The sequence below is a fragment of the Ochotona curzoniae genome, unplaced genomic scaffold (genome assembly GCF_017591425.1).
Source record: "Ochotona curzoniae isolate NIBS_2020 unplaced genomic scaffold, NIBS_Ocur_1.0 patch81, whole genome shotgun sequence".
Classification (NCBI taxonomy): Eukaryota; Metazoa; Chordata; class Mammalia; order Lagomorpha; family Ochotonidae; genus Ochotona; species Ochotona curzoniae.
The window spans coordinates 452,776-477,864 of NW_024467063.1; the positions used below are offsets into that span (position 1 = coordinate 452,776).

Genomic DNA, 25,089 nt, shown 5'->3' on the forward strand with positions numbered 1-25,089 from the left:
TGCTCACTCAAAAGAAATCGCCAGGGCTGCCATTGTGGTGCAGTACGTTAAACTACTGCTTGCAATACTTGCATCCATTTTGGAGTTCTGGCTATTTCATGTTCAATCCAGCTCCCTGCAGATGACAGCTCAAGTGCTTGGGCTGCTGCCTGCCCTTCATTGGGAGACCCAGATAACCGTTCTGTGTTCCTGTCTTTGGCCTGGTTGTTGGAACCATTTGGAAAGTGAGTGAGTGGATGAAATATTCTTGTCTGGACAACTCTATCTCTGTTGTTCAAATTAATCATTTTTTTTTAAAGGAAATTGCTAGAATCTTCTTCCTATGACAGGAGTACTACACATGAGAGTCCCAGTGGAAGCTGTGTTCTTCATTTCCTTGATTAACTTGGCTAATAGATGCATATTTTATATTTATAAATTAATTATCTCCATTTCCTAACACAGGGGCCGGGGTTAGTATGTAAATTTTAGGAAGGTGTCTCTCATTGTTGCCTTTCCTGTTTGGGAGAGCAGGAGTTGAAAGGGAATGAAATATGTGCTATTTTTGATTTGTAGGCCAAAGAGGAAATTCTCCAGTCCAAAGTATTCGATCTCCCAAAAGGCTTCTTTTTGGGGCAGTGTCTGAGGTGTTCAGATCATCGTCAGAAAAGAGCTCAGCCCGAACTCGCAGGTCTTCAGGAAATGTGACTGGGTCTGAGATGCCTGCGACTTATCAGGTATCAGTGTCTGTAACGCTCTGGCACTGTTCTCAAGGAACACAGAAACGTCAGAGGCAGAGTACAGTGTGGGTGGCTGGGGAGAGCCACAAGAGACTAGGTTTTGGGAGCTTAAACTGTCAGGCTTGGCCTAGATAATGTTGAGGAGACACACATGATCCTGTCTGCACATGCCTGTTACACATTACACGCACGTCTTTCTGACCCGTACCTCCACCCGTGATCCCTGGCTGCTCCCTCCCCTGAGCATGGCCAGTTGATCCAGTCCTGCCCATTTGCTCAGCCCTTCTCGGATCCACCCCTCTTCCCCACCCCTGAACTCTGCCTTTGTTCAGTTGTGCTAGAACATTGCAACAGCCTTTCCTCCGCAGCTCACCTCCCCAGAGATCTGGGTGATCTTTCTGAAACAATCCTCATGTTTCTCTGAAATGTCCAACATATCCTTTGCCTAAAGTTTCACGACCTTCCAGCCTGTAAATGCAAGGTTTTCTAAGGTTTTCTGAAATGAGCCATGTTGAAAGTTATCGATCTTTGTTTGGAAACTCAGCAAGTTGCTCAGAGCCAGGGGGAGGATGCAAGGACTCAGCAAGCGCTTGGAAAACATGGCCCTATTACAACTGAGAGCCTTGTCCTCCCCCCGTGGTCTGTCCCTGCCAGCCTGGCTGGCCTCAGCCCGCCCTGCCTCCACTTCGCCCGCCCGGTATGTCAGACTGCGTGCAGCCACGGCTTCTCACACTTGTGCTTTGATTCCTGTTTCCTGTGCCTACGGTCCCTCTCCTCAGCTTTTCCAGCCGACGTTGGTTCCTCAGAACTCCTTCCCTGCCTTGCCCCTGCTGGGTTAGACAGCCTCCCTGTGCTCCAGAATGCCCGTGCCTGGCCCTGTTAAGGCCTTGGCCACATGATCATTCCTGTCTGTGTCCTGACACAGTCCAGCAAGGTTCTCCACGAGAGATCCACGCTTGACTTCCTCGCTATTGATGCTTCAAGTGCATTTGTGTATGTGTGTGTATAAGAGAGAGACGGAAAGGAATCATTTTGTTTTCTCTGAAATTTTATCTTTGCTGCTGTGTCTTCTGCATCTGTTAACCCCTTCCTGTCCCCAACTCCAACCCTAGCAAACACTGCCTGGCAGGGAATAAGTGTTTAGTGATGTGTTGGCAAGAGTTAGGGAGTAATTATGATAGTCGCAGGCAAAGTAGAGTCTAGCCTTAGAGTACAAAGTATGGCAGCTTTTCTTTGGAGAAGCAGCTAATATTGGATCCAGTACTTGGTCCTAGAAAATCTGGTCGTATTCTGCAGAAGGAAACTGGGCCACTCCTTGATGTTTCCACCTTCTGATCCTGCCTTTGGTTGACCTTCAACATTGCTGCAGTGCTTCTTTAGAAAATCGGGAGTTAGAATATTCAAACACTGAAATATTTTTCTCTTCAGACTCCTAAAAAGAGATACCAGAAGTCTCCAAGCTTTGCCAAAACCACACCTAGAAGATTCCCACGCACACCACAGACTCCACCATGTGCTCCTGAGGGACTGCAAACGCCGCCTGCAGAAAAAACACCTGCAAAGCAAGCTATTGCTCAGAAGTCCCCTGGAGAGTCCCCACAGGGCTGTGGTCCCTGGAGGTCCAGAGGGGCTGCTCCGGAAGCAGCCTCCTGTCTGGAAGCACAATCACCAAGAACGCCCGTGAGGCCAGGCACTCAGCCCAGCTGTACTTGGCCATATTTCATGACTTCCAGTCCCAAGAGTGCCCCCCATCCAGCACCCCCAACTCCATCCAGCACCCCGCCCAGAAGCTCCTATGCAACCCCCAGCAGACCCTCTTTCAGAACACCGCAGAGAGCAGCTGCCTGCGTGGACTCACCTCAGACCCCGAAACACAGCCCAGGATCATCTCACTTGGGGGAAGCAGTGCAAAACTCCAAGGACAGCACTGTCGGCACCCCAGAGGGGTTATCAAAGGCAGCCACAGATTCTTCCCCACCCGTTACTCCACAGAAACAGTTCCACTTGCCTTTCCGGGATGGCTCCCAGAAGAGTCTGTTTAGGAAAACTACAGCATCTCCTTCCCCTGGAGAACAGGACCAGAAGGAGCCCCCAGCTTGGCCATCCTCTCCTGGCCTCTTGACTCCTCACAGAGCCTCCCAGGCAACTGCCTCTAATACCCCAGCTCCCCAACCCTCTGACACTGGGAGGCAGTGCTGGAAGACTTCCTTACAGGGAGACTCCCTACAGGGCCAGCCTGCTGTCCACACAGCCCCTGGGGTGGGCATGCACTCCCTGGCATCTGTCACAGACTTGAGAAGGGGCCAGAAGGAAGTGAGGCTCTGTCCTCAGTCTCCATCTACGGGACAGAGTTCTCCGGGCGGTGGCTTTGGGAGTGGCTGGCCCAGGTCCTCCAGCAACACAGAGTGTCTCTCCCTGGAGGAAGCTGATCGTCATGGCAGTGATGGCTTGCAGAGTGTTGCCTCCTCAGGGCACGAAGGTGAGGGGCTGCAGACCTCAGCAGCTGACGAGAGGCCACATGTATTGGACCCTGGGGCTCCTCCAACCCTCCCTTCCTCTGGGCCCTGCTCTCCTCTGACATCATGCTATGGCCTGCGTTGCACAGCCGACCGGCGGCAGCGCCAGGCCATAGCACATGAGCAGCAGCCGCAGGCCTCAGCTAAGCATCTGGAAGCTGCTGCCAGCCCACAAGCCTTCGAGGTAGAGCTAGAGATGCAAGCTTCCGGCCTTCCAAAGCTTCGGATTAAGAAGATGGAACCTGGCTCTTTGTTGGAAGCTGAGTCCCTGAGAAAGGAAGAGAGTGCTCTGGGAGAGGAGAGCTCAGGCCCCAGCGTGCCCAGGACCAGCAGGTCCTCTCACAAGCCCGAGTCCACCTACATGTCCCCGCCTTGCCTCCGACCCTCACACAGCACACCTGGCAAGGGCGGGGGCCAAACCTACATCTGCCAGTCCTGTACTCCCACCCACTGCCCCTCTAGCACTCCCTCCCCATTTCAAACTGATGTCGGGGTTCCTTGGACACCATCCCCCAAGCACAGTGGGAAGACAACTCCTGACACAATTAAGGACTGGCCCCGAAGGAAGAGGGCAGTGGACTGCAGCACTGGTACCTCGGCTGGCAGGAGTGAGGTTGGTGCAGAAATTCCTGGGGGCCTGCTACTACCGGAACCTGAAGGAAAGGGGCGGGGTGTTGAACTCAGCCCACACAGGACTTCCATCTTGGGGGACTTTGAGCTCGAGGGAGTGTGTCAGCTGCCAGACCAGTCGCCCCCGGGGGACAGTATGCCCAAGGCTGAGGAAGCTGCCTCCTGGGGACAGTTTGGGCTGGGTTCCAGGAAGAGACTCCTGTCTGCAGAGGAAGAAGTGGAGTATGAAACCAAGAGAGTCTGTGCTGGTTCCCGAGGAGACTCAGTGTTGGGCCAGCGTGAAGAGAGGTCTCCGGCCTGCAGTGGGCGACTGCTGCCCTCCACAGGGGATGATGAAGTGTTTGTTACTGGTGAGTTTGTTTCCATGTGGGGCAAGGAGGCTTGTGGTTGCTCCTTGGGATGGCCTGAGCTCACTTCCTGGGCTATGTGAGGCTGCCCTGACACATTGGCATCTCCATAGGTTCCACCCCGCCTCCGTGCTACACCACACGCAGCTGCCTCTCTGCCAGTGGTCTCCAGGCCCTGACCCAGTCTCCGCTGCTCTTCCAGGGGAAGACATCATCCTCTCAGGCTAGAGACACCAGAGGTAACTTGTTTTATGGGTCTGGAGACTTCGCTCCTGGGATGAGGGAGGGGCTCCCTCAAGTTAGTTCTGAGTTGCCAGGCAAATGGATTTGAGGGGGAGCACCAGGCATGGGTCAGGTAGGATAGATGGTTTTTTGCCAGCATGTGACATGCCATTCCCAGACACTGCCTTAGAAGGACTGTGCATCAGACAGCCCCTCCAGGTCCTGCTGAATGCCAGTCTACTAGGGGTCGGCAGAGGGCCGAGCGCTGCCTGCCACACACGAAGCTCTGTGGTTCTGGGTGGCATACTAGACAGCTGCTGTGTTTTGGGCCAGCCATCACCCACGGTTTACACCTACATGTCCATGCACACTCAGTAGATGGTGCCAGCTGCAGTAGGCAGCATGGCTCTGCCACCCCCTGCCCCATGCACCACCCTATGTGGCTGTTTCCCGGTCAGCCACGCTGTGGGAGAGCACAGGAGGAGGGTGGCCTCTGGAAGGTTTGTTCTCTCAGGACCTGATAGAAGTCAGGTAAAATAACATCAGACCTAAGACCTAAAAGAATGTGTGATGCATTAGGTAGAAGGCTCCATCCCCAGCACTGTGCATTCGTACAGAAGCTCAGGAAGCATGGCTGACGTTTCTGGGGGATGACCACACCTCTGGCAGTACTGTTGGCGAGGGTACTCCTGGTCCGTGCCTAAATGTAGCCCTCTCCCTCTGTCTTGCACTCAGTCCTCATTCACTCTGCTTTTCCCTAGATGAGGACTCAGACGTATTTCTCTCCACTGCCAAAGACTCTCCCTCCAGCCAAGCATTCTCCAGGAGACGCCCCATCGGCAGAACTTACACACGGAAGAAGCTCATTAGCTAGCTAGGGAGGAGTCTGGTTGGAGGGCCTAGGACTGCAGACACTACAGAACTTGACCAGAGCCATGCTCTGAGCATGATTCTTCCGGACATGTTGGGGACCCACACTCACACCACAAAGGAACCCTAACGGTTTGTTCAGAAACAGTAGCAACCAGGGCTTTATCGAACTGAAAAAGCTCAAAAAACGAGGAGAAACTAGCCAAGGCTGATGCGCAGGCTGTTGAGAAGCAGGAAGCCAGATAAGGAATGGGTGGAATCCTCGGTTGGGAGCTCAGGGAAACCCCTGTGCCTGATTGAGAAAGAGCCGCGCTGTGTGAGGCTTCTACTGGGGCAGAGACAAAGCTGAAGACAGCACTGGGCAGCAGAGTGCATTTCTGATCCCCTCATTTCTGAATAGAGTCCAGTGCTTCTCTGTGCCCTGCTCCATCCTGGGGTTAACGGACTCAGGCCAGCTCCAAAAGTTTCCACAGCAACCCCATCTCTGGCTGTGCCCTAGAGCATTCATGTTCAGGTACTGTCCTGTCCCATGTCTGCTATGACCAGCATGCTGCTGGAGGTTCCCACCTGGGGTGCCCCATGGCACAGCAGCCAGCCTACTGCTGGCTGTGGGCCAGGGTCTGGGACAGCAAATTGAGAGCTATCTCAGTCTCCAAAAAAGGTCAAGCCTGTTGTCTTACGAATCACATTCCAAGTGAAAACTCGGATTATTCTTGTTTACTATTAAATGACTTTTTCAAACTAAAAGTGTACAGTTTCCCTATGTTCATAAGAGCACTTAACCCAAACCCTGCTGCTGCTAGCCACCCTGCAACAAGACCCCGTGTGAACCCAGGATTACAGGCACTAGGGCTTACTACCCTGGGGCAAGGCAAAGGTGGCCATCAGAAGATGGGGAGGAGCTCAGCTCTTTGGGGCTGTGGTCCTGCTGACTGCCATTAGTGAAAACAAGGGGGTGAGGTTAGCCCCGTCCTTCACTGTGCAGCCGCAGCAGCTGCACCCTTCAGCAGGATCAGGAGTCTCCCCATGAGGCAGCGTCAGTCTCATGGCCTTACAGGGGGTTGATCCGGACATCAATCATCCCTGGGCTGGCCCTCCGTGGCTCCCGCCGGGGCTTAGACAGAGACCCCAAGTTCCAGGGAAGGCCCACCTCCCGCTGCCTCAGCTCTTCTGGGGAACCCTGCTCCTCGCCACATACACTTGACCGCTTCCATGTCACGGGCAGCGGAGCGTGGACCAAATCCCGTGTGTCCTCTCGGGCACGGGCAGCCACCTCACTGAGTGGGGACTGCCAGAGCTCAGGTGCTGGCTGGGGCTCATCTTCATTTCCAGGGACTTGTCTGTTCTCCAAAAAGAGACGACTCCTGTCTCCACCTGTCAAAGGAATTGAGCTTATCAGAGGGAGGTGGCCTGGCTCCCTGAGATCCCAGCTTTCCAGTGCTCCAGGACAAGCGGAGGAAACTTCAACACAATGTCTGTAAAAAACGAAGTCTAGGGGCAGACGCAATAGCGAAGTGATTGAAGCCCTCTCTGTGTACGTGCCAGGTTCCCGAATGGGCGTCGGTTCTAATCCGGCCTGCCCCGCTTCCCAACCAGCTCCCTGCTTGTGGCCTGGGAAAGCAGTCGAGGATGGCCCAAAGCCTTGGGATCCTGCACCCGCGTGGGAGACCTGGAGGAAGCTCCAGGCTCCTGGCTTCAGACTGGCTCAGCTCCAGCCATTGCGGCTGCTTGGGGAGTGAACCATCGGATGGAAGATCTTCCTCTCTGTCTCTCCTTCTTTCTGTATATCCACCTTTCCAATAAAAATAAATCTTAAAAAAAAAAAAAAAAGAATATATAAAAAAAAGAAAAAGCGAAGTCTTGTCCATGGTCACATCATCCTGGGCTGGACAGAGAAATGTGGATGGCAGAGACAAGTCTGGGGCATTCGACTCAGCATCCAGATGCCAGTAGGGATCCCCTTGTCCCATATGGGGCATGAGGGTGCCTGGCTCTGCTCTACAAACAAGGGATAACACATGATGGCTTAAATATTTGGGTTGAGTTCTGGGCTCTGGGGGCAGGGGCCCAAGCACTTGGGCCACCATCTGCTGCTTTCCCAGGCAAATTAGCAGCGAGCTAGATTGGAAGTGGAGCAACTGCAACTCAAACGAGCACCCACGTAAGAATGCTGGCATCATAGGCCTGACCAGCTACACCACAACACCAGTCCCTTCTGTTTTGTTTCAACAACAAAATGAGTTCCATAAATTACTGGAGGTCCCCCTCATAAGCAAACAGAAGTAAGGTCTGAGGTGAGAGTGGTTCCTGTGCTTTCCCCAAACAAAGGAACAAGCCTGACTTCCCAGCAAGACAGGCTGTCTGCACCGGGACAGCGGGGGAGCTCACCCCTGCTCTGGCAGGCAGCATTTCCACCACCGAGCTTCTGTTTCAGTTCCTGGTTGATCCGCATGTGGCGGGTCAACTCCTTCTCCAGAGCTTGGATCCTGGCCTCGTACTGCCTCTTGCTGTCTGCGAAACCCTCGCCAAGGTGATCTAGAGTGGGAAGGTGGGGTGGAGCAGTGAGGGGCTGCAGACGCCCCCACACCTTGCCCCAGGGCTTTGGGGGCAGCGGGGCCACGCACCGCGGCTCTGCTGGAGCAGCAGCTGCACATTCTGCTCATGCTCCTTCTGCTGCAGGGTCAGCTGGCGGTCCATCTCCAGGCGCTGGCGCTCCAGGGCCACCTCCAGCCAGTACACCAGCCTCTGCTGCTCCTCCAGCTGCATCTCCAACTCTGAGAAGGCGATCTGCTGCTGGTGCTGCTCCTCCCGCAACGTCACCACCTGTGCCAGGATCCAGCCACTCAGCCCCCACCGGCCCTGGCACGCCACAACCAGGGACAGCAAATCCTGGCCAGCTGGCCCCCACAGCAGACACCAATCTGGGATCTATCCTGCTGAGTCAGGGTTTGGCCTCAGACACCTTCTCAACAGGGACCCGATGGAATGTGTCTGTCCCCACTGCAAACCCTGTTCTAGCCACAGGCTACTGAGCTTCTAGGCAAGGCCTCAGGCTGCACAACATCCTCCAGGTAATGGCTGTGGGGCCTGTCCTGTGCATTAAAGGATGTTTAGGATCTCTGGACTCTATCCCTGCCCTGTGGTAACCACACATGTCACCAGACATGGACCCTGGGAACTCCTGGACAAGGCCACCCTGAAGCTGGCCAGATAGGAGAGAGAATGGAACAAGTTGGGTCTTAGCCATGGTAAGAAAGACTGGTTTTAAAGAGGTGAGCCAGCAGCCTGGAGCTGGGAAGATAGTCCTCACTTGGCCCCTGTGTGAGAGGAGGGGAGGTTCTCACTCACTATAGCTACAGTAACAGTCCCTCATTTGAGTGGCAGGGGGCGAAGGCTACCCAACTCACCTTGTCGAAATATTTGCAGAGTAGGGCTCTGGTCTCTGAGGATGAGAGATAGCTGAGCTTGGCCATGAGGTTCATCTCGCATTGGGACAGCAAGGAGGCTGAGGCCCGCAGCACCCGCTGGCGGCACGTGATGGCCTCATTCTTGTACTCAATGGCGGCATCCAGGGCCTCAATGGCCTCATCCAACTGGAACAGTGTCCGCTCCTCCTGTGGGGACAGGGGTGCTTGTGCAGAGGCATACTGGGGAGAGGCAATTGAGCCTCAAGTGTCCCCATTGAACATGTGGGGACAAAGGGTGCCCCTGCTCGTCCTGGTGGCAGCAAAGACATGGATGTGTCTGTCAGCTTGGTCCTGGCAAAGAGCCGATGGCCTACAAAGAGGCCGTCCTACCCAGTGCAAGTCCTTCTGTGGACTGACACTCAGCAGGCAGAATGCCCCACATGGACAGATGTGTAGGGACAGAGGTCTACTGGGTCATTTCTAGTTGTACAGGCCTGCTGTCTACTTCAGGGGTGTGTTAAACATGCTGCTGGCACCCAATGCCCATGTGGAGCTCAAACACAGGAGACCAGGTTCCAGCTGAAGGGGCACCGAGAGGTCAGCACAGCCTGGTCCCTGTGGATTAGGACAGGAGACCCCGTGGATCCCAGCCCCCAAGAGAAGTGGGCAGCGGGCCCAGCACACGGGCAACTACCCCGGACACACCTCGGGTGACAGCAGGCTGCCCTGGCGCAGCTTGCTGTCGATCTCCAGGCGCTGCTTCAGCAGTGAGTCCTTCTCCTGGCGCAGGCTGTCAATCTCCCCACGGATCTGCTGCTGGCTCTGGGCACTGCCCTGCCGCAACTGCCCGCTCTTCTCAGACAGCTCCCGCTCCAGGTGTTCCAGCCGGCTGGACACCCGCACAATGTCCTCGTTCAGGGCCTACGGGCAACACCGCCAGGGATCAAGGCAGAGCAAATCCTGTCTTCATGGGGTGCCAAAGAGAACCCAGGTCCTTCACTCAAAAAACCCATAGCCCCAAAAGGCAGGGTAGTCCTACTCCTAGTCCCCAGGGACCACAGGGATGGCCCAGAGAAGCAGGGCACAGAGCCTTCTGGCAAAGGGGATGACACAGATGCAAGTGGCCCTGGGAGCCCCTCAAGCCATGCGTGATAGCAACAATGGAAGGCAGTGCCCGAGATGGCGGACCTGGGCTTCACTTCCCCTCTCTGACCCTTGTGGCAATATTCTAACCCCATGCAACAGAAGACCAACTCCGATGCTGACTTAGGAAGGAGTCATTCCACTTGGCAGAGCCAGGCCCCTCTGCCCTGTCGGCCTGCAGCCACAGCAGGGGGGGTCTTTTTTCTACAGCCATACCACTTCCTACTCTCTACAAAGACCAGAGCAAGTAGCTAAGCAGTGAAACAGACTGGAGGAATGAGTGGAGAGAACCTCTACCCTAGAATTCTTGGAGATCCACAGGAGACAGCTCAGAAGGCAAGAGCTTCACTACCTGGAACTCACCTGGCAGAGACACCAACTAGAAGAACCTCACCTGTTTAGACATCCCAAGATGGGGCATCACCTGGAAAGACTTCCCAGGGAAGGAGCTCTCCTGGTTGGACCTCACCTGGCCGGACCTCATCTGGCTGGACCCCACCTGGTCGAGCCTCACCTGGCCGGGGCCTACCTGGCTGGACCGTAGGCGCTTGATCTCCAGCCCTGTCTTCTCCTGCATGAGGGCCTCCTTCTTGGCCAGGATGGCCTCCCGCTTGCGGAGCTCCTCCCCCAGCTCATCCAGCGCCCGCCGCTGCTGCAGCACCTTCTCCATCTCCTGATCCAGCCACTTCTTCTGCTCCTCGATCTTCTGAAGGGGGAGCAGAAGGAACACAATTCAGTGCCCGCTGGGTGTAGGGCTGCCTCCTGAGGTTCGGTGGGCATGGACCTGGCCCTGCCAACTGGCGCCACCTGCTGCTGCTCCAGGCTGACCACGGAGCCGTTGCTGCCGCTGCGCCTCTTCCTGTGGAAGGCTGCAATTTCCTCTGTCTTGATCTTCAGGATCTTCTGCTGCTGCTCATGTTTCAGCTCCAGCTCCTGGCAGGGGAAGCTCAGTGGGCAGGGCTATTTACAGTACCAGCACCTTCCCAGGGCCTGCCAGGGACACCCTGAGCCCACAGAGGTACTAGTCCACTCCCGACAGTGCCACCTGCCATCCCTCTGGACCAGCAAGCAGACAACATGAATCATCCTGGTCCCTACAGTCACACTTTCTAGCCTTCACTCCCTGAGGTCTCATCTCAGGCTCCCTGTAACACAACTCAATTTCATGGGAAAAAACACAGGCCGTGTGGCAGGACAGGATGGACCCTGCCTGGGCGCCTGGGCTGGACCCCAGCCTGGACCCCGCAGGCCTGACCTTGACGCGGTGCTGCCGCTTGCTCATCTCGCTCTCAAGGCGCCGCTTCTGCTCCGTCTCTTCGCGGAGCCGCCTCTGTAGCTGGCCCTGCTGCTGCCGCATGAGCTGCACATTTCTCTCCAGCTCCTGCAGCCGCCTCTCACTCTGCGCCGACAGCGACACCAGCCGCTCTGTCGCCTGCTTTTTCTCCTTCAGCACCTGGGCCACACATGGAATACTGCCAGCCTGGCATGGTGCCTGGCACTTGGCGGTAGGCAGAACAGAGTCACAGCAGGGGGACAGGCAGCACATGGTGGACAAACAGTAACCGTGACAGAACACAAATAATGCACAAGTGTAACTCCCACTGTAACATTGGGCACTGGACCACACTCTGTATTAACCAGGAAATACAGAAGTTAGGAGACCCAAGAGCGCGCAATGAGTCAGTGGCAGGGTTTGACTCCAACCCAAGCTGTCAGCTCCTGGAGCCACATTCCCAGCCACTCCACAGCCTCTCTGACCGCAGGCGACAGAGAGCAGGAAGGGATGGGTGGGCAAGGAAGATGAGAAGCAGGATGGGCTGTGCTAAAGGCTGAACTGCACCCCTCAAATACCCATGTGGGAACCCCAGCCCCTGTACTCCTCAGAATGTGGCTGAGTTTGGAGACAAGAAGTCTCAAGAGGTGATTCGGACTGATGCACTAACCCAGCATGCCAGGTGACCCTATGGGCAGAAGGGGACGACAGGAGTGCCAGGGCACAGAGAAAGGCCAGGAAAAGGCTCAGAGGAGAAGCAGCCACCTTCTAGCCAAGACAGAGGCCTCATGGGGGTGCAGATCCATGAACTCCTTGACCTTGAATTCCAGCCCCCACAGTTGTGACCTGCCCCAATCGCAGCCTTCGGCTATGGCAGCCTTGGTGGAGTACAGACAGTGCAGGAATCAACAAAAAAAGAGGGCAGGCCATATGGACATGTAGATGGGAACACACATCAGCTGACAGAGGCACAACGGATGCGTTCATCGGATGGACGATGGACATTGCAGTGGGCAGCAGACTGATGGGGATGGCTGGAGAGACCAGTGGACAGTGCAGGGAAGGGCTGCATGGCCACTCCTTCCCATCTCCAGGTCTCCACACCATGTGGACCCTGGCCTGCGGCCCCTGCTGGGTAGAAAGCTAAGCCAGCCCCCAGCTCCTACACAAAGGTCATCAGTGCAGTCTCGCTCCCAGAGTCCAGGAGGGAGTCGGCACCAGTGGCTGGGAATCCACAGTGAGTGTGAGCCCCAGCCCCTGCCCTGGGTCCTGACACCTACCTGCACCTGACTCTGGGCTGCAGCCACCCGCTTGCGGAACTCCTGCAGCCGAGAACGCTCACTGGCATCCTGGGGCTCCTTGCCCTCGAGCTCCCGCAGCTGCCGCTGGCCTTCGCTCAGCTCAGCCCGCACACGCTCTGCCTCCTGTTCCAGCTCCCGGATGCGCTGGCTGTGCTGGCGGTTTAGGGCCTGGGCTGCCTTCCCTGGACAAGAACGGGGCTGCATCACACAGGCCGCCTCTCCCTGAGAAGGGGCCCCGCCCCACCTCCGCCAGGACCTCCCCACCGTGGCAGCCCTGAGCCCTGAGTGAGCTTTCCCACGGCATTCTACCACCACCCATGACTGACTCGGTGGGTTCTTGAGATCAACTTGCTCCTTTTCATTTATTAAGAAGTCCAGAGGCAGGGTAGGGAGAGTTCCCCTCTACTAGGCCATCCCCTAAATGCCTGCAGTGGCTGGTGTGATGGGCCAGACTGGGAGCTGGCAACTGGATCCAGGGAAGCACTGCTGCCTCGCAGCATCTGCATGAGAAAGCTGGAATCTGGAGCCAGATGCAGGAGTGGCTCTGGGGACAGGAAGTGGGTGCCTTCACCGGCAGGCCACACTCACCTTCCTGCATGAACCTCAACCGCAACCATGGCCCAAGGAAATTACAAACTAACCAGCTCTGCAGTTTCCTAGTACACACACTAAAGTAACTGCATAACTCTTAACTTGCATCATCAGATCTGCAAAACTAAATTCTACGTGCAGGAAGCATGGAGGACAGAGGGACAAGCTAAAGAACACCACAAGGAAGCAAACAGACTCCAAACAGCTGGAGTCTGCAGCGTGCCACTCCAAGGCAGGAGAGGTGAGACAGCGCAGACTGCTGAGGCCACGCAAGTAAAGCTGAGGGGTGTGTGTGCACCCCAACTTAGGCATATCAGTTGCACACCCTAGCAAGTGTTAGAGGAGCTAATGGTATGATTGTTAAATTAACAACAAAAAGGTGCAGATTTGTTCTAGAGGGCCTAGGAATCAAAGGACACAGAGTCTGAGAATTGCTTCAAAATTATTTCAGCAGGAGCCAGCACAATGGCACAGCAGGGTAAGCTTCTACCCACAGTGCTAGCAGTACAAATGGGTGCCGGTTCGAGTCCCAGCTGCTCCACTTCTTATCCTCATGTTAATGTACCTGGGAAAGCAGCAGAGGATGGCCTAAGCCCTTATGCCCTTGCACCCATGTGGGAGACCTAGAAACAGCTCTTGGCTCCTGGCTTTGAACTGGTCCAGCTCTAGGTCTTGCAGCCATTTAAGGAGTGGACCAGTCTCTCTCTCTCTCTCTCTGTCCCTCTTTCTGTCTCCCCTTCTTTCTCTATAACTTTCTTTCAGTAAAAATAATCTTTAAAAATCATCTCAGCAAAGAATAAAAGGGAGAGAGGACACCAACGTGGGAAAATCTTGGTCATGGCTAGATCTGGGTGACTGGCATGTGGGGACCCATGGTTCCAGTCGCTCCTCTGAGGTGCCTGGAATTCTGCACAATGCATTCTGTGATGAATCTATCATCGTTCAGGGAAACCCATGTACAGCTGGGCCCTGCTCCTTCACTCTTGACACCTGCCAGGAGTGGGCATGGCACGGCTCGGAGACACGTGGTGCATCGCAATACACACTGTGTAAATGAGTGGTACAGTGCAGAGCAGGCCTCAGCCGTGGCAAGCACTCCGCAGGGATAGGAAAAAACTGCCTACTCAAGATCCAGCCTAAATGGACCCACTGCACCCTGTGATGCCTGCAGGATCACCATCCCCGTCTCAGGTGAGAAAACCAAGGCACAGAGGGGTTACACTGCTTGCTGCAAGACAATGGACACCAAACCTCTGGCCCCCTGTCCTTCCACAAGTGGGAGGCCCACCCAGGTACCCCTGCCCCTCACCTGTGCGGACCAGTTCGCCGATGAGTTCCTCCTTCATGCGGATGTTGATGGCCAGCTCCCGGATCTTCTGCTGGGCCTGGGCCAGCCGCCACTCCGAGGCCATAGCAGCAGGGGCCTGGCGGGCCTGTGCCTTGGTCCCGCCAACCACTGTGACAGGCAGTCAGGAGTCACCACCTCCACATAGTGAGGTGGGGGAGGCAAGGAGCAGAGGCAGCACGGGGCCAGGGGTGGGTCGTGGGCTGACCCAGGAGCATGGAGCAGGGAGGAGGTCCCTTCTGCACCCTGCCTAGCTTACCTCTCGACCCCGGGATGGCTGCATCCAGCTCCGCGAGGGGCGGTTCTGGGCCCTTCCCATCTGGTGGACACTCAGGACAGGCCCCTGCCTTCTGGCTCCATGTGCTGATCCCGTTTCTGGAAAGAGGAGGAAGGGATCTGTCCTCCCTCCAGCCCAGCCCCATCCCAGGTGGGGAGGAAGAGAGACCACTGGACCTTCTGTGTCCTAGGCCCCACGTGACCCCAGGTCACCTCACACCCACCCAGGGAGCACTCCTGGTTCACAGCCCATGGCCCCCACCCTGCTCTCCCCCAAGGGCTGGCCAGGGCCACGCAAGTGTGAGGCCTCCCCGGCTGTGTGATGAGACAAGAGCTGGTCCTTACCATGTATGCAGCGGGTGCCACTCACCTGCGGAGGTGCAAGGCCCGCCGAGGCGGCTCTTCTTCCTCTTCCTTTTCCTCCTCCGATGTAGCTGAAGAGCCACTTCCGGGCTTTTCTGAGGGCAATTCAGCTCCTGCCTCCCTACCATCCACCACCTGCAGGGGGCGCCAGCTCCCTTGTACCGCCCTCGTTTGTGCAGCATGCCCAGCCCTCCTCAAGCCCCCGCTCCTTCAAGGTCAAGCCCACCTCTGTCCAGTCCAAGTCCTCTTGGGCCTCGGGGCTGAGGTAACCCACAGCTTTAGGTTGGAAGGTGGCAGAACAGGCAGCCAGGAGACCAAGGCTCAAGGAACAGGGTAAAGCTCATGGGAAAGTGAACCTGCAAACCTGGTGGGTGCTTTTTATTTATTTATTTAATTATTTTAAAAGCAGAGTTATAGAGAGGTCTTCCATCTAATGGTTCACACTCTAAATGGTCACAACAACCAAAGCTGAGCTGGTCCGAAACCAGGAGCCTCCTCTCACGTGGGTGCAGGGTCCCAGGTACTTGGGCCATCTTCTGCCACTTTCCCAGGTGCATTAGCAGGGAGCGGGATGGGAAGTGGAGCAGCAGGGACACAAATGGGCACCTATATGTGAGCTACCTCATGCACCTGCTCCAGGGGGTGGCCTTCTAGTTGATGAGTTTCCCATCTTTGCCCAAAAGCCAGAACTTGCTCTAAACCCTTCCTCACAGATGCCCAGTGGAAGCAGTCCCTTAGGAGAGGACGTGCCTCTAAAGACACAGGCGCCGAGCATCGCGCATCTCATGGATGTGGGACCACCGGCCGTCACACAGCCAGCCTGGCCATGTCCTCACCTCTTCCCAGTGCTCAGGGCCAACTTCAACTCCGGGAGGACAGGCCGCAGGCAGCAGCGTGTGGTTGTGGGAACCCCCCAGCGGGGCTGTGTGAGGCCGTGGCACGAAGGAGTCAGGAGGCAGGCCCTGCAGGAGCCCTGGGGCCCCCCAGCCCGGCCGAACCATCTCCAGTCGCAGGCGCAGCTCCACCATCTCCTCCTGCTGCTCACGCAGCCGGTCGCTCTGCAAGACATGGGCAGGTCGCTGATCAGGCAGGGTACCCCTGGGGCAGGGCTGCTCCCAACAAGCAGAAGGGCAGGACACCGAAGGGCAAGTCTGGGGCCAGCAGCCCTCCCTGGGGTAACTCTGCAGAGGGTTTCTGCCCTGATCGCCTCTCTTCCAAGACACACACAGCCTGGGGCAGATCCAAGCTCTCACCCTTGCTGTCCAGTCCTGCTCAAGCTCCCAGGGTGCTTGGCCACCACATGGAACCTCCACTACCCAGAGGGCGTCAGGCCCAACGTCCTCTGGGCTATGCAGGTTGCACACTGGGTCTCTAAACAGTCCACTCAGACTCTACCCGGGCTCAGCTTCCTCTGGCCCTGGGAGATTCAATGACATTTGTATTCTCCCCACCTGCAGCTTGTACTGCTCCATGGCATCCTCCAGTGCAGCCAGGAAGTCTCGGTTCTCTTCCTCCAGCCGCGCCACCTGGCTCTGCAGGATCAGCAGCTGCTGTGCCCCCTCGTCCTCCTATGGGGCACACGGGGAGGCTTCAGGATGGGCAAGGAGCTGGGGGCACCCCCCTGGCTCTCTCTATCGCTGGCTAGCTTGGCTCTGCTTCCCACTCTGTTGCATGCGTGCAGCTGGCCCGGGATCCCTTTTGGAAACCATTTGGGCCACCTCTTGCTGGGTAGCCCGTGGCACTCTAGCTAAGTTCTAGCTAAGTACACCTCCAAGCAGTATTAAGAGGAAGTTGTGACGCTGCCTACTGCAGGACAGGAAACAAGGGCACAGCTGGCTGTGTAGAGACCTTCTTCCTCCCAGTTCCGCACACATACACCCCAGTGCCCTGGGCCACACCTGGCCCATGGCCATCTTTCGTCCTTCGGACCCTTGCACCAGCTGGTCCTCGGCGGCTGCACTCTCAATGCCGCTGTCAGGCCCCGAAGCGGAGCTCAGAGCGCTACGTTCGCCTTCCACGGTGCACAGCCAGTCGCGCACCTTGCGCGCCGCAGCACCGGGAAGCCAGGGTTCCGCCTGCAGCTCGCGCAGGAGGGTGTAGGCCGCGTGGGTACGGGCCCGGTAGCGCGCACACTCGGCGCCCAGGCGGGCGGCGGCAGCGGAGGGAGAAGAGGAGGAAGAGGAGCAGGCGGCAGTGGCGGCAGTGGTGGTGGCTGCGGCAGTGGGGCCTGGGGCGCGCCGGCCACGATGGATGATGCGTGTTTCTGAGCGGTGCCGTGGCGGCGCCCGCACCCCCGGCCCTGCCACTGCCTCCTCTGGCGCCCGCTCGGCCTCCGGCCGCCAGTTGACAGCAGCGCGGTTGCGGATGTTCTGCGCGCGGGTGGCATAGTTGAGGGTGTTGAGGGTCTCATCGAAGTCCGAGGAGGACGGGCTCACACAGGCGATCATCAGTGTCTTGGCGTTGCCGCCCAGAGAGTCTTTGAGGATCCTGAGGGTGCGGGCGCCAGGACGTCAGGGGCCCCATGCGCAGGGCCTGGAAGGCAGAAGCAGACCCTACCTCCCATCCCCACCCCCCGGTCTCCACTCACCGCGTGATCTTGGAGTCGCGGTAGGGAATGTGGCTGCCTCGGCGCTGCGGGTCACCCAGGGCGCTAATGACGTTGCCCAGTGCCAGGAGGCTGCTGTTGATCTGAATGCTCTCCTTGAGCCGCTCGCCACTGCTACCGGTCTTGAGGACTCTCTCAGAGCCCGCCAGGTCCACGAAGTGGAACTTGGAGACCAGCAGCTGGCCTGCAGCGGGCCGGGGCGGGCGGCTGGTGGCTCGTCCCCGCTGTTCCAGGGTCACAGTGAAGACCGTGTGGGAGCGGCTGGACAGGCGGTTGAGGTGCGTGGCCCCCGTGTGCCGCGCTGCGTTGCCCATTTCCAGCAGGCTCAGCACCTCGTCCAGACCCTCTACGTCCACCTCCTTCACCCCGCACAGCACTGTGGGCACAGGAGGTGGTGAGCCAGCTGTGGGCAGCGCACTGCCTCGCTACACTGCCTTCATCCAAATTCCCTTCGTCTAACCCTCACCAACCCATCACTGCGGACTAGACAGGGACCTGGACCAGAGATAAATACGCTCCCCTCAATTTCAGCTTCAGTCTGTAAGAACCATCCCCAGTCCTGCCAGGGGCCTGGGAACTGAGTGGTCGCCGCCGGCTCCTTGCTCCCTGCTTTTTTCTTCCCCCCAGTGTCAGCGATCATGAGTTGTTCCAGGGGCGCCATAGCCTGTGAGCAGGTGCAGCCTCCAGAAGCCACACATCCCACTCCCAGTCAGTCATGTGCCCCAGAGCTCCTTACCGACATTGCCTCGCTCATCTTCCCGCAGCTGGATGTCACGGCTGGCAGTGCCCACCTCCAGCAGGTCCCGAAACTCCTCCTTGTACACCTCCAGGTAGGAGACGTGCACCAGGCAGTCCCGGAGGTCATTCTCATCGATCAGCTTGAAGGCCTCGGCCATTGCCCTCGGGATGATGCCCTGCTCGTCTTCGTGGAGCGAGGCTGGGGAAACACCACACGGCACCTGCCACTGGGCCCTTGGCCGGACACGGCACAGGCCTCCGGTGTCCCTGCCAGTAGCTGGGGGCCAGGACTCCCAGGTGAATAGAAAAGGCAGTGGGCAGAAACCGACACAGGAGGGAGGGGCAGCTAGAGCTGAGCCATGCCCTGGAGTAGTCAGGCAGAGCATGCGGTTTCAGAGTGGGAAGCAGCCATGCACTGTTCTTCCTTTCATAATATGAGTGTCCCCTTCGCTGTACACAGGACACGCTATGAGACACCCTGGGCTCGGTGGCCCCCATGACAGAGTATTGTTATAATCTGTTCTTACTTAACTAACAGTTTTCCTAATTTTATCCCATGGAATAATCCCTGTTTATTCTGAGCTCCAACCGAATACCTGATTCACTAAAGTATGTTACAGTCACAATGAAACACCAGCCATTAAAAAATACATGGGAGAACATTTAATGAGGGAGCTGTCAATGTGGCACAAGGGGTTAAACGAATACTCGCAACCCCAGCACCCTACCCATCCGAATCCCAGCTGCTCCACTTCCCATCCAGCTCCCTACTCATGCGCCTGGGAGAGCAGTGAAGGATGGCCCAAGTGCTTGGGCCCCGGAGCCCATGTGGGAGACGTGGAAGGAGCTCCTGGCTTCAGCCTGGGAGTGAACCAGAGGATGGAGGAAAGCTTTCTTTCATGCACCTCTTTTCTGCAAATGCTTCTGAAACTACTGCGGCCGGGACATTTGCATTCCCCACCCCATGCTAATGTCATCCCGCCCAAGGTGACAGTGGGAGAGCATCACGGGAGGCTGGTGTTTCATTGTGACTGTAGGTAGGAACAGAGCCTTCAGGAGCCTTCCTCATGTCCACTGTGCGGTTCAGAGGAGGAAAAGTGTAGCTGTGGGCCAGGGGAAGAGAGAAGATTCTGCAACCTGCCAGCCGGTGTGCTAGAAGCGTGGCTTCCTACGTGGCCTCGCTGGCATCTTTACGAGCCGTGGCCCAGTGGAGGGTAATAGGTCACTGAGGACATCACCTTCAGTGGGAACTGAGGTTGCTCTTGTGGGACCCTAGGTAGATCCAGAGAGCATGCCTGGCCCCCGCACCTCCCTGGCTTCCGGTCTCCTCGTGGGATCTGTCCCTCTCCCAGGCAGAAGGCCCTCACCGGAGGCTGGACACATGGGGCCACTTCATCTTTCAGGGACTTAAGAGGGGCCCAAAGAGTCCTGCCCAAGGTCCTGCTCCAGGGTGTCCTGGCCCCAGCCCCAGCATGGCCCTTACAAGACAAGCCAGCCCCAGCACAGCCCTTACAAGACAAGCAAGCCCCAGATGCCCCCTGATTCCCAGGACCAGGTGGCATGGGAACCTCTCATCTCCAGAGAGGTTCCCAGCCCTCCAGTGAATAACCCTGCCCATGCCCTCTGATGTGGCTGCAGTTCCCCTCCCCCGGGGTTCCCATCCCCCAGTGGGGAGCATGGGAGACACAGGAGTACCCTGCACGTGGGCCTACGGCCATGAGCAAGGTCACTCACCCACACTGGCTTCGCCCATGGTGTACGTCTTCCCAGAGCCCGTCTGGCCATAAGCGAAGACCGTGGCATTGAAACCCTCAAAGAAAGCCTCAAGGAGAGGCTGCACGCACGCCTGGTACACAGCCTCCTGGCCCACGTCCTCTGCCAGCACCACGTGGAAGTCGAAGTGGCGGTCGCGTCCCAGGGTGACACGGCCGAGCGCAGGCTCTACCCGCAGGCAGCTCTGGTGGCCATGCAGCAGCTCCTTGGGCAGCAGGGGGCGGACTCGCAGGGCCACCCGCACCGGGGCCTCCTCCGCCACCGGCAGTCGCGGCGCCTCCAGCCCCATGTGCGAGACAGACTTCCAGGCCCTGGGGAGAGACATTGAGAGGGCCTTGCAGCAGCACCTGCTCTCCAGGGGACAGAGACAACCCTGTAGGTGACCTGGGTGTGCTCCTGCAGCCCCTGGCCCCACAGGGGCAGCAGGGAGAAAGGCTAAGGTTCAGGGCAGACCCTGTCCAGCCTGACGTCTGAGGATCCATGTTGCAGCCCCACAGTAGCAATGTACCGCCCCAACGCCTTGCCTTGGTACCCTATGTCAGTATGTGCTTCTCCTAGGGTGACACGCACCACCACATGCACCATGACCCCACATAGCATCCCATTGTCCCTCCCCTAACCCACCAGATTTCCCAAAGCCTCTACCTTTGTCACATCACTGTTCAAACCTGGCCCGCTCTTCTTCAAAAAACCTGACCTACCCTCCAAGACCAGGCTCCCACCACCAACTCTGCCAGCTCCCACTCCTAAAGCTCTCTCACATTCACCTGCCGCCCCCATCCTGCAATCAGGGCCCTTCCCTGTGGGTCTTCCCACCTGCTCCAACTCTGCAGCCAGGGGCACATTTTTTTAAAAATGCAAATACAATCCTATTACTTCCCCATGACCCAGCTCCCAAAACAAAGAGCCCCTCTGCCCTTGTGATCCCGTAAAGGAACAGAAGACACACCATAGGGCCAGCCTTGTTAAGCTTAAGCCACTGCCTGCACAGCAGTCTCCCACATGCCACCCAGTGTCAGAGCTCCAGTTCAAACCCTGGCTGCCCTGTTTCCAATCCAGCTCCCTGTTAATGGGCTGGGGAAGGTAGCAGGGAGAACTCAAATACCTGGGCCCCTGGCACCCATGTGAGAGACCTGGATGGAGTTCCAGGCTCCTAGCTTCAGCCCACCTGGTGGTTGTGGCCATATGGGGAGAGAACCAGCAGATCGAAGGGGTGTGTGTGTGTCTGACTCTGCCTTCCAAATCAGTAAAGAATAATAATGAATACTCCTTAAAACAGACCCTGCTTACTATAACCATTCACCTTCTGAACCCCAGACTTTTCCTCCTGTCTCTCTTTCTCTGCAACCTCCTCGGCCCTCCAGACAGGGGTGCCCATTTTCTCCACGGATTCTGCGCCTCGTGAGGGCACCCACAGGTCCTGTCTCCCTTGCATCAACGCTCCCCATTCTGGCTGGTTCCCCAGCTCCCAGCACAAGTAAACAGGGAGCAGCAAATCCCTTTCCAAGGACTTGGCTCCGGTCCTGCTCCCACAGCACTGACCACTTCCCGTCCAACCATCCCAGCATTCACAGCCCCTCGTCCCGGCTCCCGGGCACCACCGGGGGATGGAGGTGAGATGGGGGCCTCGGTGCAGCCCCATCACGGAGGTCGCAAGCCGGTTACCGTCCCGGCTCCTCCGCGGCCCTGCCAGCCGCACAACTGCACGGTGCGATCGCGCCACCAGGGAGCGAGGCGTCAGGAGCCGGACCAAAGCTCCCGAAAAGTCTGTATCAGTAACTTCAACCAGGAACCTGTCCCCCCCAGCCTCGGTGCTGCCTTCTCCGGGTCAGACTGAGGGCTGGGGGGCGCCGACCTGCCCAGCGAGTGGCCTCCAGGAAGTTACGGATCCGGGCTGGGGAGCTTCCCGCGCGGGGTGAGGGTTCCCCGGACGGGCCGGCCGCCCCCCAGAGCCACCCGGCACCGGCCTGCGCAGCGCTGTGAGCCGCGCGCGCCGCCCCCTCGCCCCGGGGTCCTCGTGCCCCTTTACCCCCTGTCCCCGATCGGCCCCACACCCACCTGCCTGGGTGCGAACACAACCGGGGGTCGGTCCAGCAGTCGAGGCTCACAGGCCGGGCACGGCGCGCTCCGATGCCGTCATCGGGACCCCCGCCCCCCCCAAAACAGCCCTTCCCCGCCCGCAGCTCCGCCCGCGCGCGCTCGGGGGCGCAGGCGCTGGCCGGGCGGCGCCGCGGAATCGGGCCGCAGGCGGGGCCCGGGCTGGGGGCTGGACCTGCCCAGGGAGTCCCCGCGGATGGCGTGCCCTGGACTGCCAGCGGCTCAGAACCGCCTCTTCACCCCAACTCGGCTTCCACTCCAGGCCCGGGACTCCTGGAAGCTGTCGTTTCCCGCCTAAAAACGTAACACTTCCATGGCACCTCGTCCCCACCACCCCTTCCGACCCCAGACTCTCATTTGCCCTCATGGTGCAAGTTCTGAAACTGAGTTGCCTCTTGCAGTCATGTCGAAAGAAACTTGGCACCGGGAGTGCAAGGTGTGACACCGCGGTGTCCCCGTGTGGCCCTAAGGAGATGGTACCCTAAGAGTAACTGCTTAGACCGCTTGCATTGGGAGAACTTCAGAAAGTTGAACTTTTTTTTTTTTTTAAGATTTATTTATTTTGTTTGGAAATTCAGATACACAGAGAGGAGGAGAGACAGAGGGAAATTTCTTCCACCCACTTATTTACTCCCTAAGTGGCCGCAACAGCTGGTGCTGTGCTGATCTGAAACTAGGAGCCAGGAGCCTCTTCTGGGTCTCCCACAGGGGTGCAGGGTCCCAAGGCTTTGGGTTGTCTTCGACTGCTTTCCCAGGCCACAAGCAGGGAGCTGGATGGGAAGTGGGGCTGCCGGGATTAGAACCAGCGCGTTCAAGGTGAGGACTTTAGCTGCTAGGCCATGCCGCTGGGCCCAAGAGATTGAGTTTAAAAATAGGTATATTTGGTGCAAACATTTTTTAAATTCATGTGTGTAATTTTTCCTTAAAACAAATTTCCATGAACTTGAAGATCCCTCCCTCGTGTTTGTGAATTTCTATGAGTCTCCCTTAAAGAGTGTAATTCCATCATGGCCTGCCCTAAACCCTAAACCAATGCAGTCACCACCCAAAGCAACCTCTTCCCAGACTATAATTGTATTAAGTTTTTAGCTGCTAATGTCAGACTCTGGGGATCACATTTCTTCTTCTTTTTTTTTTTTAATTTGTTTACTTTTATTGCAAAGTCAGATATTCAGAGAGGAAGATCTTCTGTGTGATGATTCACTCCCCAAGTGACTGCAACGGCTGGTGCTGCACCAATCCGAAGCCAGGAACCAAGAGCTTCTTTCAGGTCTCCCACACGGGTGTAGGATCCTCAAGGCTTTAGGCTGTCCGTGACTGCTTTCCCAGGCCACAGGCAGGGAGCTGGATGGGAAGTGGGGCTGTCTGGATTAGAACCAGTGCCCATACGGGATCCTGGCCTGTTCAAGGCGAGGACTTTAGCCCCTAGTCCACCGTGCCTGGCCCAGGAGTACACTTCTAACACAGGGTCTTTGGACATTCTACACCCACACTCACATCCCTCACACCTCCCCATATCCCAGGCTGTAAATATGGGGAGCATGGATCTGTCTTCACCCCCACCTGACTGACAAGGCTGACCAAGGTGAGAGCCCCAGGAGGCCACTGGCAGAGCCTGGAGCCAAGGAGGCCAACTTCTGCCGCTCAGCGGTGCTGCTGTGTCCTTGGCTCTGGACAGACCACAGGTCGCTTCTCCAAGGCAAGGCTGTCTTCCCAGCTCTGTCATCCTAGGGACTGCTCTTGAAACCACCTCACTCCTCCAACCCCAGGAAACGGTTGTGGAGGCCCTGGCCATGCCCATCAATCATGCCCCCCTTCCTTGGCCTTTTTAGATTCCAAAATTGCATGTCAAGGTGCCTAACCCATTTCTTCAAAGAGCTGCCGAGCCCAGAGCCACTTTCAAGGAGGAAGACCTTTGGGGTGCCCTCTAGTGGGGGCCGAGGGGATGCTCATGTTCCGAAGGGTCCTCCAAGGTAGGGAACACACAGCATCCAGCAGCACCCACCCGGCCTCCTCATCACTGACTTGGTTACGAATCACATTTTATCTCAGAGCCCTCTACATGCACGAGACATTTTTGACAAGGATATTTTCACGGTGCAGTTTGTAACAGTCAAAGAACTGGAGATCACCTGAAGATCTATCATTAGGGAGATTGCTAAATCAAACGGAGAACATCTGAATTGTGAAGCGCTTCCTACATGACCACCGAAAGGAGCAAGTAGGGCACAGGTGCTTGGCTGGGTGGGTAAGATGCCATTTAAGACACTTCTGTCCCATAGCCCTAGTCCTTGTGTTCAGTGCCCAACTCTGCTTTCTGAGTGTGGCTTTCTGGGACCCCAGGAGAGACCGGGATTGCTTTCCTGGCTCCTGGCTTGGGTCCAGTCCAGTGTCAGTCATTGCAGGCATTTGGGAAGTGAACTAGCCAATGAGAGCCCTCTCTAATAAACATCGTTGGACAGTTGGATTGTTGGAGTGGTTCAGCCACACAGCCGATGAGTAGGACAGTTTATCGCTGGGTAAGCAAAAGTGGGGAGTGGACACAGGAGCACGGGCGTGGCCTTTTCCTGGTTGGGAAGGACACACCAGAGGCCCTAACCTTGGCTGTCTTTAGGGAAGAGAACTGTGACGTTTCGGAAGGAAAACACACATCCTTTTGCAAGGTTTGAATTTTTTGTAATTACACATATGTATTGCCTAGATTTATTAACATTTCAAAAAATGGGATTTAGAATGAACTATAGACCTTCTGTACATGGCCCATAGCATACAGATTATATTGTGGGTTTTGTCGGCATTCCCTGGATTCTCCATTCTGGAGGCAAAGAACCGACTGCGAACGTAGATGGGAATGGTGCAAAGGCAGGTGCAGC

The 25,089-nt window shown here is 56.9% G+C and overlaps 2 protein-coding genes across 5 annotated transcripts in view; one reads left to right on the forward strand and one right to left on the reverse strand.

Moving 5' to 3' along the window:
* LOC121168257 (treslin-like) overlaps window positions 1-5,745 on the forward strand; it is a 38,434-nt gene extending 32,689 nt beyond the window's left edge. For both annotated transcript variants that reach the window (XM_040998174.1, XM_040998173.1), the window contains exons 19-22: window positions 557-716; window positions 2,148-4,215; window positions 4,326-4,451; window positions 5,196-5,745. In XM_040998174.1, the coding sequence (XP_040854108.1) occupies window positions 557-716; window positions 2,148-4,215; window positions 4,326-4,451; window positions 5,196-5,308 (2,467 nt within the window). In that variant the 3' untranslated portion in view covers window positions 5,309-5,745. The remainder of the gene's footprint in view (window positions 1-556; window positions 717-2,147; window positions 4,216-4,325; window positions 4,452-5,195) is intronic.
* A 261-nt stretch (window positions 5,746-6,006) lies between these two features.
* LOC121168258 (kinesin-like protein KIF7) lies at window positions 6,007-20,417 on the reverse strand. 3 transcript variants are annotated; one of them, XM_040998175.1, is made up of 18 exons: window positions 20,081-20,417; window positions 18,345-18,545; window positions 17,591-17,984; window positions 16,914-17,490; window positions 16,455-16,568; window positions 15,853-16,061; window positions 15,011-15,154; window positions 14,624-14,739; window positions 14,329-14,475; window positions 12,408-12,610; window positions 11,110-11,307; window positions 10,662-10,787; window positions 10,384-10,560; window positions 9,417-9,632; window positions 8,712-8,918; window positions 7,929-8,127; window positions 7,693-7,839; window positions 6,007-6,678 (listed from the first exon to the last, which is right to left on the reverse strand). In XM_040998175.1, the coding sequence occupies exons 1-18, from the start codon at window positions 20,406-20,408 to the stop codon at window positions 6,356-6,358; spliced, it is 4,026 nt and encodes a 1,341-aa protein (XP_040854109.1). In that variant the 5' UTR covers window positions 20,409-20,417; the 3' UTR covers window positions 6,007-6,355. The 3 variants fall into 3 exon arrangements, with proteins under 3 accessions (XP_040854109.1, XP_040854111.1, XP_040854110.1); XM_040998177.1 differs by having other exon boundaries at window positions 10,384-10,557; window positions 15,011-15,138; window positions 15,840-16,061; XM_040998176.1 differs by having other exon boundaries at window positions 15,011-15,138; window positions 15,840-16,061.
* Between the last annotated feature and the right edge of the window lie 4,672 nt (window positions 20,418-25,089).